At 39.9% G+C, this 19,149-nt stretch overlaps 1 protein-coding gene across 2 annotated transcripts in view; it reads right to left on the bottom strand.

Annotated features, from left to right (window-relative positions):
* Positions 1–19,149, bottom strand: part of RANBP17 (RAN binding protein 17) — a 158,641-nt gene that overhangs the window by 34,233 nt on the left and 105,259 nt on the right. For both annotated transcript variants that reach the window (XM_068158793.1, XM_068158801.1), the window contains 3 exons: positions 18,014–18,102; positions 11,431–11,538; positions 10,604–10,686 (listed from right to left, as the gene is read on the bottom strand). In XM_068158793.1, coding sequence (XP_068014894.1) covers positions 10,604–10,686; positions 11,431–11,538; positions 18,014–18,102 — 280 coding nt within the window. The remainder of the gene's footprint in view (positions 1–10,603; positions 10,687–11,430; positions 11,539–18,013; positions 18,103–19,149) is intronic.

Genomic DNA, 19,149 nt, shown 5'->3' with positions numbered 1-19,149 from the left:
AATTCCTTAATCTGAACAGAGTCACAACACATGGTTTTATAGCTTCTCATGCTGCAGCAAAGCCCACTTTTGATCCATTACCATGATGGCCTCTTGGGATGATTGTGATGTATATACACACTAAATACATCCCTCAGAAAACAAATCTGCCCATTACAAAACCCTCAATTTTACTAGTCACAGATGGGAATGACTTTTTAATTAAACTTCATGTTTAGAATGTAAAAAGAGCAGCTAACAGTAAATATTTGCTGTTGCCATTAACAAGCTGTAGTGACTTTTGGATCCACTCTGCAGCAGCGTAGTAGATCCTGCTGCAATCCTCTGCACAAACCTAATTATTCACAAGGCCTCACTACCATATTTTCTAAGTATCTTGCACTAACTGAATGCTCATCTTCACAGCACTCCAGAGTTACTTTGCCTTCAAGATACGATTTTTAACCTGAAGTAATTAATGGAAGTGAGCTAAAACAGCAGAACGAACACTGTAGACTAAGAGCCGAATAGTGGTCTTCCAGCACCTGAAGGGGGTCTACTGTTTACAAAGGCCTGGAGTGATAGGACAAGAGGCAATAGTTTGAAATTAGAGAAACATAGATTTAGATTGGATGTTAGGAACAGATTCTTTCCCATGAGGGTGGTGGAACACTGGAACAGGCTGACCAGGGAGGTAGTTGAGGCCCTGTCCCTGGAGATATTCAAGGTCAGGTATGGCAAGGCTCTGGGCAGCCTGATCTAGTGGAGGATGCCCCTGCTGACTGCAGGGAGCTTGGACTACATGACCTTTGGAGGTCCCTTTCTACCCAAACCATTCTATGATTCTATGATCTAGGTTGACCCCATCTGATGACCTTGACAAGCCTGACCTGCACAAAACCCACATGCCAGGTGTTCACTGTGTTACTACTCATCACTCTTGGTAATTTTACCTATAGAAAAGTAACATAACACTGTACATTTTTACAAGTATTCCTACAAATGAAAGCACAACAGCCTACAGTTCAGATGCTCAGCCCATCAGCTTTCTGTCAAACCTAGTTGTCGTGGCTATAATGCCAACTTGGTTCAAGGAGCAATGAATTAACTGGATAGCATAACTATTTGCAATTCCAAACACCAGCAGTTGAGTGGTGTAGTTGTGACAACTCAGTTTTAGGTTTTTAATGGGCAGCTTAGAAATGCCCCTTAAAACCTTGCCTGAGGTGACACAGCCATCATCGGTTGTGCAGTATTGTTTAATACACATGGAGGGCTAATACTAAGCTGTGTCTGTCTCATGCACATTTCCACCTACAAATCATACACCTGTCTTATTTTAATTCTTTATGTTAATTCTTTAATTCTTTTAATGCCATTGTTACTGACAATGAGGAATTTACATGGTATAATAAGAAAAACAAAGGGAAAAGGCTTGTTTCTGAACACCCAATGTATCAAAGGATCACCCATTTGGTATCTGTTGATGCAGAGGAGGAAAAGCCTAAGTTACTGTTTAAAACATGGGTGTTGTTCACCCATTCTAGCAAGCACAAGGCAATTTATCCATCAAGTTGTGAAGAAAAAGCAAACTGACAAAAAGAGACTGGGAGTGTGATCAGGTATTGCTTAGAAGAAGTAACTGGGGTCTGTAAGAAGCTGGAAAGGCATCACTAGAATTATGGAAGGGAGAAGAATCGAGTGTTTAGCTAGGAAAGATGGTCACTTACAATCAAGATCAAGCACTCTTAATTAAAAATAAGATAACAAAAGTAGAGAATGGTTTTGTACTATAAATGGTATTATGAGCACTTCTACTACCCTGAATGCTGTAGTCATGAAGTGGGGAAAAGAGTCCATTTCCAGGGACTACTCCTGCATAGAAACTCATTCCAGAAAAGAAAAGAATGTCTTTTAGTGCACCTGGATGTCAAGTTACTGTAATGGCTGAGAAATTACACTTACGTAAAATTCAAGATGAGCTCCAATTAGGTTCCTACAGTGCCCCCTTTAAGATATCCCAGCCAGATCATTTTTGACAAGAGCTAGTCTAGTTACTAAGAAGATCAGAGAACTTCTAACAAAGAAAAATAAAAAGAAATACAAAACTCTGTCTGTGGGCTGAAGTGGGAAAGTACACACTATTTTTGTAAGACACATGTAAATGGTGCACAATTCTCAGGGCCAAACCAAGACATTAAGGTAAGTGTGCTGTGAACTAGCCTTACCTGCTGTTCTCCACTATTATATTCTTTGAAAAAGCTCTGCTTTAATAATACAAATATATATATGGCTTCCAAAGTAAGCAAAGTTCTGGATCCAGGCAAGTAAGAGCCTTGGATTTATAGTCTTGGATTTATAGCTGAGCTGTCCAAGCATGACATCGTGCAGTCCCAGCTCCTTGAAGTACTTGGTGTAATATGCAACAACAGATGGAAAGAGCTTTGTAGTTGTCAACAAGGCAATTATGTACTTAATATGGAAATTAATTGGAAGTGGATGGAAAAAACGGATGATGAGGAAAGAAAGTGGAAAAGCCCTAGGAATCCCTTAGCCTGGGAACATGAATTCTAGGATGTATCTATGCACTGATACATAAAACTATTGTTCTTATTACTAAAAAAAAAACAACCCAAAACAACCCCCCCCCCCCCAACCAACCAACCAACAAACTCCAAACCAAAACAACTATCACCATATGATTAAAACTTTTATCCATTGATCATCAGGAAGCAGTCACTGCAGGAAGGCACAACCCTGCTCCTTCACACAGCCTCACCCCTGGGCAGGCTCAGCACAAGAGGAACTCAGTGCCCATCCCTCCTAATGAAAACTGAGAAGAATTTGGGCCTAGGGTGAGATTAAAAGCTGCTTTTTGCAAGTGGACAGAGTCCACAGAGGACTGGTCTGTGTTCACCGGCTCATTTTAAAAGGGCCTAAGAGTGGGAGCAGCGGATTTCCAATTAGCAGCAGAGGTGAAAGACCATGCAGTGCCTGTTACCAGTGCCCCAAGCCATCAGCCCAGGATCCAAGGGAGGCAGAGCAAGACCAAACACCAGTGTTTCAGCATTAGTTATTGAAAAAAATACGAAGCACAGTGCTATGTCTGACTAGATAAAAAAAGAGAATGATCTACTTGTAACACTTAGCGGGAGCTTCAGGGGAATATTTTTACACACCATGGATACTACTGAACATAAACTAATTTACTGAGGTACTTGCAATCAGGTCAAGAACAACTCCTCAGCTACTGGGGGTATGCTTACATTTATAATCCTTGTAGTGGAGGGCCAAAATACAATTGTGCAAGCTTCTACTGTTAAAATATACAATTTAATAGAAATTATATCAGGATAAAAGCGACCTTTGGCATGCTGAATTTAAACCCGTGTTTGAAATTGTTAACTCCTGTCAAAACAAAAATTCTGCAAAGGCCAATCAGAGAAGCTTCAGTGTTAGGACTGAGTTAAAAACCAAATTAAAAAAAACCCAAATGCAACTTGCACCAGTTTTGTCTTAGAGAAACTCTATCACACAATCTTAAAATCTACTGACTTTCAAAATTCTCAATCATTTTCTTTACTGCAACATTTTGCTCTGCATTTGATGTTTCACTTACATCTCCAAGCCTCAGAGGTGATACAAAATTCTGACAGGAATAAGAAAAGCAGTTTAAAAGTATTGGGCAAAACTGCTAGATACAAAATAAAGGCTTGAATTGGCTGACAATTTAAGCATTTCATTACCCAACGACTCCTTAGTACATAAACAAAGGAACTGGAAGGAAAAGTGTGCATATGCAGAGAGGCAATACAAAGGCAGCAAAAGCCAAGGTGGGCTGCTCTGACCGCAGATAACATCACCATGCCTTGGAATCCCACAGGCAATATGCACCAGAGCTCTTTGCACAGCTCATTCCCTCACTCCCTCCTAGATGCGGGAGCATGTCAGGACAGGCATCTTTCCTTTCAGTTCTTCTCCTTAATTGCTTTTACAGTAGAAGCTATAATACAAAAATGATTTCCTTATGGCGGAGTTTCATTTAAGCAGGGCTCGTTCTAGATTTCAGTCCAATAAGCTCTATGTATAATAATACAACTAAATCATGTTTTAGCATGTGTGAATTAGATGAAGATAAAAAAAGACTTGGGTGAGATTAAACAAAGGTTGCAAAAATTTATCATGTTTATAGAGAAAAAGTAGGTTTTACCTTTTCCCCTTTCCTATTTTATTATTCATCACTGCCCCATAAACCTGGGTCGAAATGTATGCTATCCAGGCACACAGATTGCAGGGGCAGGATAAAGAAGTGACCATACACAGAAAACCAAAAGCAAACTATGAATTGTAAAGATGAGAGCCAGCTTCAAAAACTGATTTTTTTTAAAGCTACCATGACAACAAAACATGCACAAACCCTCTCCAATCAGCACAACGGGCATGCACAGCTCCAAGATAAATTTGTCAGAGGAAACTGATTATGAAATCTGAGTTTGTAATGAAGAGCAATGTATTCTGGAACCTCTATCACAACAGAGAGGAGAGCAGAGGCCAGCGAGCACTCCTCTTGGACGCCAAGATGCTGATCAGAAATACCTGCTCTAAAGCAAGAATCAGTTTAACCAAAATTCCGAGGAAGAGCTCTTATCTTAGTTGCTGACACTGAATGGATCACCACACTAAGTTTTGAAATACACATTCTGGAAGCAATTTAAAGCTCATTAGAAATAATTGTGTCTGGCTACTGGAAAATGTGGCAAAATTTAATCCACATCCAAATGCTACCTGGGCTGTGAGAACAGGAAATTGTTTTGTGCTACTGTGGCTAACCTCATTGCTGACCTTGAGCAGTAACTGCTACAACAGCTGAAAGCTGAAGCAAAATTAAAAACTTACATCAAAGTATATCATGACAGAATGTAGATAAATAAAAACAGCATATTGAAAATATTATTTTTATGTCAGGCTCCTATAATGAAAGGGAAGAGGTTTACTAAAATGTAAAGAAGCCACAGAACAAAAATAGATGGTCCCAAGATGCACTGAAACATCGCTCCTGTACAGCTGGGAGCTCACGAGCACATAGTAAGGAGACTTGTACATACAGAATTAAAAGTGAAATATAACAGGGATGAAGAATGGTGGACTCTGCTATTCCAACTCCTTTCAATTGTCTCCTCTCAGCTGTTTATTTTAAATCACTCTCTCACTCCATCAGACTGGCTCTAGCCATAATAATGGACAAGCCACAACACCCCTTGCCAAGCAGCTGCAGAGTCCTAACAAGGATAATTGACTATCTAAGTGCTTTTTGCATCCTAGGCCAGGCTTTACATCTCCTGAACATATAACATTTGTAAAGACATCTTAGCCTTCAGCACTGTATCAGTAGCAGCAATAAATGAGCAGAAAGACAGGACACAGGAGTGCTGCCTTCATTGCAAAGCTGGATCTGTTAAGCAGAGTTAAACATTGTCTGAGGTGCTAATTTTTAAAACAGCAAAGAATTAGTATTTTAAATTTTACTCACTGACAACTGAAGATGCTTAACATATCTTAAAAATAGGCCTTTTGGATTTTTTTCTGCTCTGCACTCAAATATATTAATTCACTATATTCACAGATTGCATTGGGTTGGAAGGGACCCTCAAAGGTCATCTTCAACCCCCTGCACTTGGTAAGGACACCTCCATCTAGACTGGGATGCCCAGGGCCACACTGAGTTTCATCCTGAATGTCTCCAGGGAGAGGGCCTCAACCACATTCCTGGGCAACCTGTTCCAATATTTCACCACTCCCATTGTAAAGAACTTCCCCTTTATGTTCTAAATCTACCCTACATCAGTTTCAAAACATTGCCTCTTGTCCTATCACTACAAGCCCTTTTGAACAGTCCTTCCCCAGCCTTCCTGTAGGTCCTCCTCAGATATTGAATTAAGCTGTATGGTCTCCCTGAAGTCTTCTCCATGTTGAGTAACCCCAGTTCTCTCAGCCTGCCTTCATAGAAGAGGTGCTCCAGAACTCTGATCATCTTGGTGGCCCTCCTGCAGATCCATGTCTCCCTTGTGTTGGGGCCCCAGAACTGGACACACTTCAGAAACCCAGTTCTACCCTTTTCCTCCTGCTTTTGTTTTCAGCCCAAGCACAGACCTTACAGCACATACAGACAGTAAGCGGAGGCACTTTTTGGACATAAATGGACATCACAGAAGACAGAAAGAAAGCAACAAGTCAGGTTACCTAATGTCACTTGATGCTGGTGAAGAGGATTACCTGATGCCACCTCTCATCACGTACTAATTCCTTGTCTAAGTGTTGACAGGACAGAGACATATTTCAGATCACATTTTTGTATAACTATACATTTATGTAGCAAGAAGACTGCCAGTGGACCACAGCCATAACTGGAAATTTTCCTGCTTAGTCTGGTGCAGGTGCAATTTCTGAAAATCACACTTCTACTGACATTTTCTGTCTGTGATTACACATGAGAGAGAAAAAGGAAAAAAACCTCTTCTAAAACAAATTCAAATTTCATTTGTCAATGGAATTATGATACAAAATTAGGCCATATTTTCTTTTATTGTTTGCACATTATATTTGGTAAGGAAAGAGGAGTTACCAGGCCAGGCTATGCTGCCTGCAGGAGAGGGAGCAAGTCATTCCCTGGAGAGCTGCTGAGCTATGGAACAGGAAACACTTGCTGTCAAGAGCATGGCAAGGAAGAGAGGTGACAAGCAGAACTGGAAGCCTGGTGTTCAGACAGAGGTTGCCAAGAGGAGTGAACAAAGCCAGGTCTCCAGGTGATGAAGAGTTTCTTAGGGTTGGGAGGAGGCTGGGCATTGTTTATGCCAACTTATTTGGTCAACAAATTAACTAAAGCCAAGACTAAAAGCAAGGATCACCCTGCAAGAGCAGTGTGATGGAAGAGCGAGCTGTTTGCTTCTAGTTCTGCCCCCGCTGTTTCTCTCAGGTTAAAAAAAGACAATTATTATAGTATAGATTTCAATCAAATCTATTTTGAGTTTCAGGTGATTTTTTTGATCAGCTTTGAGGAGCTCACTCAAAGCTGCAGGCACATACAAGAGGTTGGGCTGGCTTGGTAAGATAAATGAGCATATACTGTCTGTTGGCATCTCTTGACATTTACTGTGCGTCTTCTGTTTTTTAACTCTAATGCTTCAGCTGTAAAATCAGGCTGAATTTGAGAATCTCAACTTTCAGAATCTTAATTTACTTGCAGTAGTGGTACAGCAGCAAAGGTGAAAACCAAACCCATGGATTAGAAGGCAGGTACAGGTTCATTCTGTTACCCGAACCACACAATTTCTGAAGGTTGTGGGGCTGGAGACATTGCTCCAAAGTGAGTTTTATGACCATCACTTGGGTTACTTGTTTATTTCCCCCCAGATATCTGCCAAGACTATATATATGCTTAAAAATCCCCTCATGGATTAAAGTTTTCCTTAAAAGCACAATTATTAAGATTTTCAGGAAGGGATCTGAAAATAATGCAAAAATCCTTAAATACTGGTATTTTGAATAGGATTTTTTAGGTTCAAAAGATCACACAGAACTAAAGTAAGGAATCCTTACAACACAGTTCCAGAAGGGTTTTATCTTTCTGTATGCTGGGATAACCTCATAAACCGGTAACTGGTGCTAAAAGCAGAAAATGGTCACAGGAATTATTCAAAGCTGATTAATTGTAGTATCCTAAAATACTTATAGTGTGCAGTAAAACCTTCCCAGACCATAAGTCAATGGCCACTTCAAAAATAGCTGTAGCAGTGTGAAATAGTGCTGATCTGGGATGTTTATTCCAGTGCCCACAGCTGAGCCATAGGGACGGCCAGGCCAGTGCTGCCCATCTGTGCCCGTGCAGAGCCAGCTGGATTATGTGAGCTCTCTGCTCTCAGTGGCCAATGCAGCCCACCACGCTGGGAGGGCTTTCATAGCGACTCTGCAGTGAGTCCAGTCCTGCAGCAAGTGTTGGCAATCACTCACAGAAAACAAAACCTAAACAACTCCTCTAAATGTCACACTGAAGTAGTGGAAAGATCACTTATGGGACCCTTTCAGACACTGATGATAACATGTAAAGCAAAATGAAAAAAACCCAACCCAGTGATATACTGAGGAGAGGCTTTCTCCCACATCTACAGCCTTCCTCCATTTAAGTTGTTAGGTGATTTAATTTTTTTTCTTTTGGAGGACATTAAGAACACTTCTCCTCTAAGCCTGTGTTGAACAAAATGTCATCCTCCCACAAGAGAACAGTTATGAAAACACAAAAGAAAAGCACAAGAGAAAGCTCCTGTGGTTGTTTTACTTCTTTCAATGGCACACATCTCCAAGTACACGCCACACACCTCTGAGTGTCTTTCACACAATGTAACAAAGAGGGCAACATGCTTAGACAAGGGCTTCAACAGGCTTTATGGCTCCACTACTTAGTTCTACATTTTTGATCTGCACTGTCCTCAAATTTCCTTTTACACTGCGTAATTAAATTCTAGCACAAGCCTGAAATGTTGTCTGGTCCTTATGTGCAAGAGATAGCAATGCTTTGGGGCTGAGAACTTAATAAACTTTGCACGCACAATAAAAGCTGCATCTGAAAGCAAAGGGTTTCTTTACAAAGTGGTTTTTAGACATGAATTAAGAATGAAGCAGGCTGAAACAACCAGTGTGGTTTACTCAACAAGGTTTATAAACTGACAACTGGTTTATGAACTGACAATGCATGCTTGCAGCCCAGAAGGCCAACTGTGTCCTGGGCTGCATCAAAAGCAGTGTGACCGGCAGGATGGGGGGGGGGGGGGGCGGATTCTGCCCTTTTACTCCACTCTTGTGGTACTTCACCTGGAGTACTGCGTCCAGTTATGGTGCCCCCAGCACAAGGAGGACATGGAACTATTGGAACAGGTCCAGAGGAGGGCTGTGAAGATGATCAGAGGGCTGGAGCACCTCTGCTATGGGGACAGGCTGAGAGAGTTGGGCTTGTTCAGCCTGAAGAGAAGGCTCAGGGGGGACCTTAGAGCAGCCTTCCAGTACCTGAAGAGGGCCTACAAGAAAACCAGGGACAGACTTTTTACAAAGGCTTGTAGTGACAAGACAAGGGGCAACAGCTTTAAGATTGAGGAGGGCAGATTTAAACTGGATATTAGGAAAAAATGTTTTACAGTGAGGGTGGTGAGACACTGGAACAGGTTGCCCAGGGAGGTTATGGGTGCCCCCTTCCTGGAGGCGTTCAATGCCAGGTGGATGAGGCCTTGAGCAACCTGGTCTAGTGGAAGGTGTCCCTGCCCATGACAGGGGGTTGGAACTGGATGGCCTTTAATGTACCATTCAACCGAAACCATTGTACAAATCTATGAAGTGAGGTGAACTGATGTCAGATAATAGAGTATGGGTTTCCTAAGTGCAGAAAGGATGGAAAAGGCTGAATGAAAGAGAAAAAAATAAATAAATTACAAAAGCAAATATAACTGCAATGGAATCAGGTACCATAAGACAATTAGGGCTGAAACATCATCATGAGTACAGGGTTGGGTTTTTTGTTGGTTTTGTTTCAATCATCCAAAGAAAGTTTACAGCAATTAAGCACAAAGGCTAACAGAAATTGAGCAGTAAAATCTAACCCCTTTTTTTTCCCCAGATGGAAAGCCTTATTTTTTATTTTGCTTAATTGTTCAGTCAAATTTAGTTAGAGAAAAAAAATGGGCTTGTTGACTACATGGGGTATTTGAAAGAGAAATGGAAAAATGATTCTGCGAGGAGTGAGAGTTACTTGGCTGTAATTTTTTCTGTCATAAGTAAACGCTTTATGCATTCTGCATATACTGTTTCCATGGCCTACAGATCAAACACTAAATTACATTTGAAGGTTTGGGTTTTGGTTTTTTTTTTTTTATATTCAGGCAGTAATGTAACAGAGTTTCCTGACTCAAAATGCAACTTGAAGCTAGTAAAAGCGAGTATGATGCACACGTTTTCTTTCTTTAAAAGAAATAAGACATCTTCCTGTTTACACAAACTACAAATGAGGTTGCTCTACAAAAAATTGGTAGTGTTCCTTTCAAAATATTTAGAAAGGAAAATTGTAACCTGGAATGTAATATAAACTGCGGGTGTCAAAGACCTGTTGCAGTTGCACGCATGAGTGGGAGTAGTAAAATGGAGCAACTTATTATAAACACTTTTAACAGTGCTCTAGGGTAAAGCTGTTTTGGTTCTCTTATGTTTTGGAACTGCTGAAATATAATTTGAATACATAAAATCAACCCACTTCTATCAATCAGTAGCCTAGATCAAACACCTCCTGAGTATTTGTACCTTCACTGAAATGCTTAGAGTTGCTAGAAAACAGGGATTCAGATATAAAGAGATGAAAGCAACAGTGCTACGGAAACGGGCCCTGATCTGTACAAGTCAATGAGCTCCAAAGGTCTGCTGTGCAAGCTCTGCACGCTACAAAGGGATGACACTGGCTGCAGCACCTGACAGTCCTGATACCTATTCCACAAACCCATCGGTGGTCAGCACTATGAACTAGAGGGATTTTTATATCACAAGACAGGCAAAGAACTACACTGCAGAGGAAACGTTAATGGATACCTACCATAGGTACAAATCATTTTACTAGCTTCTCTAAAGAGAAGAATTCCATTTGGAGACGAGACATCAAAATTTAAACGTTGTGATCTAAAAAATAACAGCAAAAATATTCAGAAGGTCATTGAAGAAGAAAGCTGCAATGGATTCTTTCCTAAAGCAAACCCCATATTTGCCAATAACAAAGTTATTTGATAGCCTCATTCTGGCTTTCAGTACGCAGCTGTGGTTATCTCCATGTGTTGCCAAAGAAACACTCCTATGTCAAAACTATTTTAACCAGCCAAGTTGACCAGACAGTACATTCACAGCTTTTAGTGGCAAGTGAACACATTTTGTGCCTGTATACAGTTCAGAAGAATGCTACAAAGGTTCTATAATCTATGGAACTGTACTGAAACTGTCTGGAAGAGTTGAATTGCAAATGACACTCTGAGGGAGTTGTGATTTTACAGGCACCTATGTAAGCTGCTTGGCTTAAGGCAGAATTTAGCCTACAGCAAACCTTAACAAATGACAATTTTTGGATAGTTAGGACCAATTATTTATTCCTGGTTAAAACATACACTTCCACTAACACTGAATATAAAGTCACAGTGGCTTCTTGCATACATCCCTGCAATTAATCCCTACCACTTGATTTTTAACATCTCTCACTTTGGTAAAGAAACCACAAGGACACAGAAAGCTGAGCTCTGCTTGTCAATTATGGTCCAAAAGTCTTAAGTGCAGGTCAAACAGCATGAAGCTAAGTAAAACATAGACAGACTGGTATGCACAGACTGCATACCAGTGCAGTACTCATCACTTCTCTGATTTTCATGTGCTGCTTACCTGTTTTGCATGAATTCTGCCATCAGCTTCAAGATAGGGGTTGTGCAGGCAGGTTCCTGGTACCACAGTTCAATAGCTCGTTGCAGGACCGACATGTAGGCAGGGTATCTCCCCCCAACTGAGTTAAGGAGTATACGGACAAAATGGTATCTTGAAAAACAACCCGGAAGGCTGAAGCACCTGTCCTATGAAGATAGGCTGAAAGAATTGGGGCTGTTCAGCCTGGAGAAGGCTCCAGGGAGACCTTAGAGCTGCATTTCAACATCTGAAGGGGACCTACAGAAAGGCTGAGGAAGGATTGTTTAGAAGGGCCTGTGGTGATAGGATGAGGGGCAATGGTTTGGAACTGGAGTTGGACATCAGGAGGAAGTTCTTCACAATAAAGGTGGTAAAATACTAGAACAGGTTGCCCAGAGATGTGGTTGAGGCTCCACCCTTGAAGGCATTCAAGATCAGACTCGATGTGGCCATGGGTGGCCTGATCTAGATAGAGGTGTCCCTGCTGAGTGCGGCGGGGTTTGACAAGATGACCTCCGAGGGTCCCTTCCAACCCAATGCAATCTGTGAATCTGTGAACTTTCCCTGAAATTGTACAACACCATCAGTGGGTGGGCCGCATACAGACCTAGTCATTCTGACAGAGGCACTGTCAGGACCTATAAACTTCAGCAAGTCTCTGCTTAGAAGTCTAAGTCCTTTGGAAATGTTAATGGTTAACTGGGAAACAGTTAATGGACCAGAGCTGTGATGAAGGAAATGAAAGCAGCTGGTATAGGTGAAGCTAACCTGTAAGTACATATATGAGTTTTTAATGAATGGCATAACTCATAAATGGCAATTTGATTAAAAAAACCCACAAATTTACTTATAAAGCACACCCTGGCCCCCAGATTTCAGTGTCACCTCATATAAATAATATTTGCTATATAAATGCTTGGGAACAATTTAATCATCTGAAGTTGTTTGCAGAGCACTCAGGGAAAGAATTCAGCCAAACTGTGTGTGGGGAGACCAGCAAAGCTAGATTTCCAAGAACTCTTTCAGGACAACTCATCAATACCCAGGAGAGAACTGTTCTTTTAAAGCAGAATTTCAAAGAATTCAATACAAACTACAGTAGGCTCTGCAATATAACTTAAAAAAACCCAAGAGTTCTTGATTATATTCAGGAATTTCATGCGAGGATTTGATACAAAGCTGCCCACCAGTTTTCCCAACGTGCTGAAAGAAGGAGTTTATTTGGATAAGAATGCAGACTGGTAAATGGAAATGAGGTAGCACAGCTTGCCTGGCAAAGAATGAAACAGTTATTTTATACTGAACCAAGAGATTTTAACTATACAATTTGCTAATAAAACATGATCTAGCTAATCTAGTTGGTGGTTTTGTTTAATAATAAACTTATTTTTCATTTTTAACTTTGTTTCGTGTCATATAATTCTGCTTTATTTAACCACAGGAGAAACAGTGACTATTATTAGGAAAAGGCTATTGCCTATTCAGACAATAAAGGCAACTACTGTGAATCTCACAAAGTAGAAGAAAGGCCAAGTGCTCAACATGGGATTGTAAAATAAAAGCCTAAAATACATAAAGGTTTACATGCTTCTAGGATATGTAGACACAGCCCTGGCTCAGCTCAATCCAGCTCTTCTGGTGGAGGCTGACGCCGTCAGGCACAGCCCTGCTGATGAATGACAGCGCTGTGCAGACAGATGGAAGGCATTCTGGCTACTGCTGTCTGTCTGAGGCATCTCAAGACTTGTGCATTTTTGCTGCCAGCTGCTTGAGGCACTGCAGGCACAAACTATATATAGCAGAAGACCTTGACATGTGAAATATACTTTTAGACTTTGTGTCTTGCTCCTTTGTGGGGTTCTTTACATTTTAAATGAAACAGACTAGAGCTAAATATACCAGGGAGTGTTATCCAGTAATAAACTAGGATTTGAATTAAAATCTCACTTACCTAAAATAACCTTAAAGTGGGCATGGATGATCCATGCCACCACACACCTTTAAAAATTCACCAACGCCAGCTCTAATTTTTCTGATGTGGGCTTCCAGCCCAGCTCACTCTCAATGGAGGATGGTCAATATTCTCAAGATGCAGCAGATGTCATGTAAGATACAGAACTGAGCTGTGCTGTTAATTCTATTAAGTCATGCCTCTTCCTTAGCCTTCCCAGTAGCCCCATGTGCACAAAAGAAAGATGGTGCAATGGTGCAGATCCCCACTGTGGGATTCCAGGGGGGTAGCAAACAACTGCCTATTCATGGCCAAGAGAGCAACTTGAGAGCCAAACCCTACAACTAAAATCCAAAAATGTAAGCCTCGAGCCCATATTCACTGTTGAGGAAAGACTGAAAACTATAATCAAATCTCATACAAGCTAGGGTCAACAGAAAAGCTTTGGCAATTTATTATTTCTTTTATAAATCCAATAAACTAAACAAATTGATTTTAAACAAGAGTATTATTTTTGGGTGTTTTTAACCACAACCTTCGAGGAATATGGCTAAGTTGTGAACTTGGCCTGACCTGACCGAGTTCAAGCTCAAAGGAATTCAAACTGCAAAAAATATTGAGGTCTGAATGAATGCAACTGGCCTGAGCAGCTATTACAAATGCATTACTCATCAGGTAGCCTTGTTTCACAAGAAAATGTCATCTCCTCTTGTGATCAGGAAATGTCAAGTGCTATAGCTGTTTCTTTGGTTCTTTCAAGCTTGCCCCTTACCCTGAAACCTTAAAGCAAACTTTAAATTCTAGTTCTTAAAGACCAGAACCATTTTGAACAAGCTAGCTATATCGCTGCACCTGCATTTATTTGCTTCTTCTAATGGTCTATATCTGAGGCAGCATAGGATCAGACACTCAAATATCTAAGCCAGCTGGAAATTCTAAATGACCACTAGGTAAAACATCTCAATGGCAGATCACTTCACTTCTCTATAAACTCGGTGGCTATGCATCCAACCACACAGGTGTTATTGTTTAGGCAGCCAATGTCACACACTCGTGCATATCCACCATGTGCTACCTAGATGACTGCAATGCTGAGCCAACCTAATAATTTCATTATTTCAACCCATTTTCTTTTTGTAACCTTTTTCTTTTACAGACAACAGAAGTCATTCAATGCTGAGAATCAGCTGGGGGGAACTCGGGAAAGATTGCCGATGGGTTACCACCTAACTGTAAGAAACACTAAATGAAAGTAACAAAAAGTGGATAGTACCCTGAGCTCACCACGGAATCTCCATGGATGTATCTGACTGTGAGACCAAGGACTTTAGACTGCAGTCTGATATTAGTATGGAAGAAACAAATTAAACATTCAGCATCTCATCCAGGCAGACTTGAAGTGAGCAGCAGGTGGAAAGGTGTAAGGAGAATCAGCATCATTAAGCAAAGCAGGTTTTGCTTCTGCTCACACCGAGTACAGGTTTGCTCAGGCCGCACCTGCCTGGCTCAGGGCTGACCTACAAAGTCCACAGAGCGCACGTTGTGAATACAAAAGGCAAATAAACTTCCCAAAGCTCTGGTACTGGAATCATCATTGACAGCTTGACATATCAATATTTCAGGAAGAATAAATGACTTTCATATCCATGGTTTTGGGGGGGCTTGTTTTGTTTGTGTGCTGTTTTTCTCCACCTTTCATTACCGGATACTTTGGGAAGGTGCTTTACTTAACACCTGAAGTTGCTTACAATATTTGGAAATATTTTAATGAAGTCTTTTGAGATATCACCTAATACAACTTTAAAACAAATCTAACTATTATTGTAGGTATTTTCTCTTCATCCCTTGCCAGAGGAAAACTATAAATCTTGTCTCAGCTGAATGAACACCATTTATCATATTCATTTTCTTGTCAATACAATTATGAAAAGCCTTTGGCCTTTTTCCAAGGAGCCTGATTTGCTAGAAAAACTCAATTAGTATAAGCAAGCCTGCTACAAAACAGCCCTATTTGGCAATCTAGCACAGCTTCAGCATACCTGATGATCCACCTTCACACCACCATCCTAATAACTCAATCACACTGGCAAAATACAAGACACAACAGTGTCCCCTGTGCCTCCTCCCCTCCCTGGACCAAGAGGACTTAAAAGAAATAATTTCTGCTCATTTTTGCCATCTACTGGACAAAACTTAAATCCTAAACATTGCAAACAGAATAAAGAGGAATGTCTCAGGTGAGAGATTACTGAGTGCAATGTGTTTCATTATGGCCAGGGCTTAGCCTCTAAATATTTCCTGCAATCACTTGGAAAGTTTATCCATACAGTCTCCTGCCAACAATTTACAAATGACTATTTCTGACAGTCTTCAATAGAGACTGAACATCATCTGATGGCACATTGAAAGCTTAGCAAGAGATAACCCTTGCCTCTTTGTGTTGTTTATTTATTGAAAAATGCGAGTAAATCGGATTTATTTTGGCTAATATTCTGTACTTGTCATCTTTAATATTGAAATACCAGAGCTTAAAACATAACAGAATAAAATCTGTTTGAAAAACTGCTTTTGCTATTGATAGAGATGAAAGCAAAAAAATAAGTATGTTAATCAAGGGATATTTACACTTTATAAATTAAAATTTGGATCTGAGCCTCCCTTCTCTAAGAGTTGGGATAATAGCAGCTTATTCTGCTGTAATGCTTTGGATCAATACCTGGATGAAGCTGGACTCAGCCAAATGAGGCAAAATCCACTATATAAAAGCAGGCACTTGTCCTTTACAGCCAAAGATGAGCAAGAAAAAAACCCTTGAACCTGTGGAACGGAAGAGAAACCGAGAAGGCCTGAGCTCTAAATTCCACACAAGGCCGCATTTCCATCTGTTTTTACTGTTAATACAGAATAATGAAATCCCAAAGTTGGAAGTTGTTTTTTATGTATTTGAGGTAAACTTAATTCCTTTGAATTTATGAATTAATTAAAAAAAAAAAAAAATCATGTAAGGCACCTGAGGATTACGTGTCTATGGATCCCTGGATCAAAAACCACCTCCACGGATTAAACCATTTATTTCAAATGGAGAGGAATTAAGGCTGTGTTATCCCTCCTCCTCTAACAGGAGATCTGCAGTTCTGCAGAGGAGAAGAGCACGAAACTCCTGCTGTACCAGGGAAACCAAAGTAAAAAGAATTTGAAATGGAAGCAGCACTGGCCTGCTTGTAGACATCCTCCTGATTTTATTATTAAGTTTTAGGGTAACACAAGCACAAGTAGTACTAACGAAGTTAAATGTACCCAGTGGTGCCCATTAGAAAATGAGATGCTAATTCACAGTCTGGCTTTGGTAGTTTGGTTTTGTTGGGTTTGTTTTTCTCTCTTCCTCTAGAACTGAAATTAAGGGATGGCTTCCACTAATTTAGGGAGAAATAAAGATTACACCGATTCATGTTTTGGACTAATTTACTGCAAGCTGAGCCTGCACATAGGAAGAATCACTGGAGGCTTGTGAGGGTCTTAAACAGAGCTTATCAGAATGGTCACAAGCTTCCCACCACTCAGCTCACAAGTATGTCTATCAGATCATGCCAGGCTCTGCTACACAGCCTTTCAGTTTGTAAAGGCTCATTTTCTAGTTGCAATTAATATATTGAGACACTTCACTTTCTTAACCAGAAAGATTATTAATGAATAGTAGGGCTTGATTATTTACTAAAATAAAAATCTTTTCAAAAGCTTGATTTCTACTAAAGCATGGCATTGCACTTGAATAGTAGTTTTTCTTGCATTGCACTTAAGTGTTATTCAATTTTCATCAAATAAACAGATAATTAGCTTCCACAGCATTGTGAGATCTAAATTGTAAACCAAGTATTTTCATAGTTCACAATGTTTCAGCAGTTTCTTACTAACATGACTGTGTGCCTGAGGAGAGGATTACAGCTACTGTATTTATAGAAATACAAACCATTTCTCTACAATATTAAGAAAATACCCATGAGCATAAAAATGTATACAAAATATAAAGCAAATGGAGTTCCAATATAATTGGGTACTGAAGAAAAGGACAGTCTAAAGATGTGGATTTTGTTTTCAGATGTCCATTTTATTCTGGATGAAGAAGACTGCAGGTGTTGTGATATTAATAGAGCTGACATAAATAGAAAGTAACTGACTAAATTAAAGACATGATTCATAGCAGGGAGAGAAATCTCCCCAGACAGCACTTGTATAGTATTTTTTAAACACTTTTGATGTGAAACCAAATGTAGGTACATTGTGTTTGGAGTTTAGACATAGCTCTGTTTTGGGTGTTTGTTTTGTTTTGGTTTTTTTTTTCCACTCTACATGAAAACACAAGAGGTTTCTAAAAGAAAGAAAACCACTTGGATATGTTTTCTAGATTGGTAGTGTGACACAACAAAAAAGTGACCTCTCTGTGGTCCTTCCCAGTTAACTGCATGGTTGCCATTGTGCTGTAATTTTAGCTGATTACACATTAGTTCATTTAGCTTTGTTTCCTCTTCCCCACTGTGCCATACTATTAAACTAATGCAAGGGGCCTGGTATCCCTCTGTGCACAGAGCTGGTATTGTCATCGTGTAATAAGGATACATCCAGTCAAACAGCATGGTGTAGCTGGTCTTTGTGTTCAGTGCAAAGGCAATCCCTCGAAGATCCCTTGCCAGCCCGATCAACATACGCTGTCAGTGGGAAAGAGACACAGTAATTGATTTTCACGTTAGCACAGAGCAGATGGAGTAATAATCAGCCAATAATGACCACATATCTGATTTTGATTCATTAGTTTAAATGTCTCGCTCAAATCTCTGCTCCTTTTTTTTTTATCCCCCCTTACATTTATTACAAACCCCACAAAGATTCTTTTAGCAAACAAGATTGTCACGAGTTTTACAGTGATAACACCAACAAAATGCCTGGGAAATGCTTTTGCTTATTCGCTGGGCTCTCCTAATGAATAATGCAAATTAAAATGGGATCTATGAATACAGCATAGTAGAAGTTTCAAAGTGCTTCCTGTATTCATAAATTTAAAGTAGTAACACCACCAACAAAATGTTCATTTAAGTTTGTAATATTTTGAATGAGGTGCAAGACTAACCGATACCCATAACAAGCTTCAATTAAGGTTGCTCTGAGATTCTCACTGTACTGTTCTGGTCAAACATATTTTGTTTGTTTGTTTTTAAAGCAATTTTTCAGGTTCAATTTATTCCAAAAGCAAATTTTTGTTTGTTGTTTAAAGAACACCATGCAAATCTCTGTCTGTATTAGCAGGAATTCTGAGATGTACTCCCCCTCCCCCCCCTTAATGAGTGAAGTGTGGCTTCAGAATCTATCCAGCTGAAACACAGGCAACATTTTATGCATACATAATTAGGGGTGTTTTCAGGATAATTAATAGATACCAATAAGAAACACTTCTGAATGAAAAAATATTTTAACAATATAAACAAACTTTTCAATTTATTTAGACACAGCTAATGCTTTTTGCCAATTAGGTAGTTTTAATAAACATCCATGTGTTGCAGATGGGGTTTGCCCCCATTTTTATTTGTTTTTTCCTTCATAATGAGAGATCACAATACCACAGAGTCTGGTAAAACATAAAAGAATCATAGAAGCATGGCCAAAAAAAGGCACAGTAAGGAGTTCTCTCTTTAAAATCTGAGTTTTCAATGATGTATCACTTGGTGCTAAAACTGTAATATTTATAGTGTTGAGAAATA

Source organism: Melanerpes formicivorus, unplaced genomic scaffold, assembly GCF_026170545.1.
Source record: "Melanerpes formicivorus ecotype bairdi unplaced genomic scaffold, bMelFor1.0.p_v2 SCAF_2, whole genome shotgun sequence".
NCBI lineage: Eukaryota > Metazoa > Chordata > Aves > Piciformes > Picidae > Melanerpes > Melanerpes formicivorus.
The sequence above is the reverse complement of the archived record's forward strand: the minus strand, read 5'-3'. Positions and strand labels throughout refer to the sequence as shown.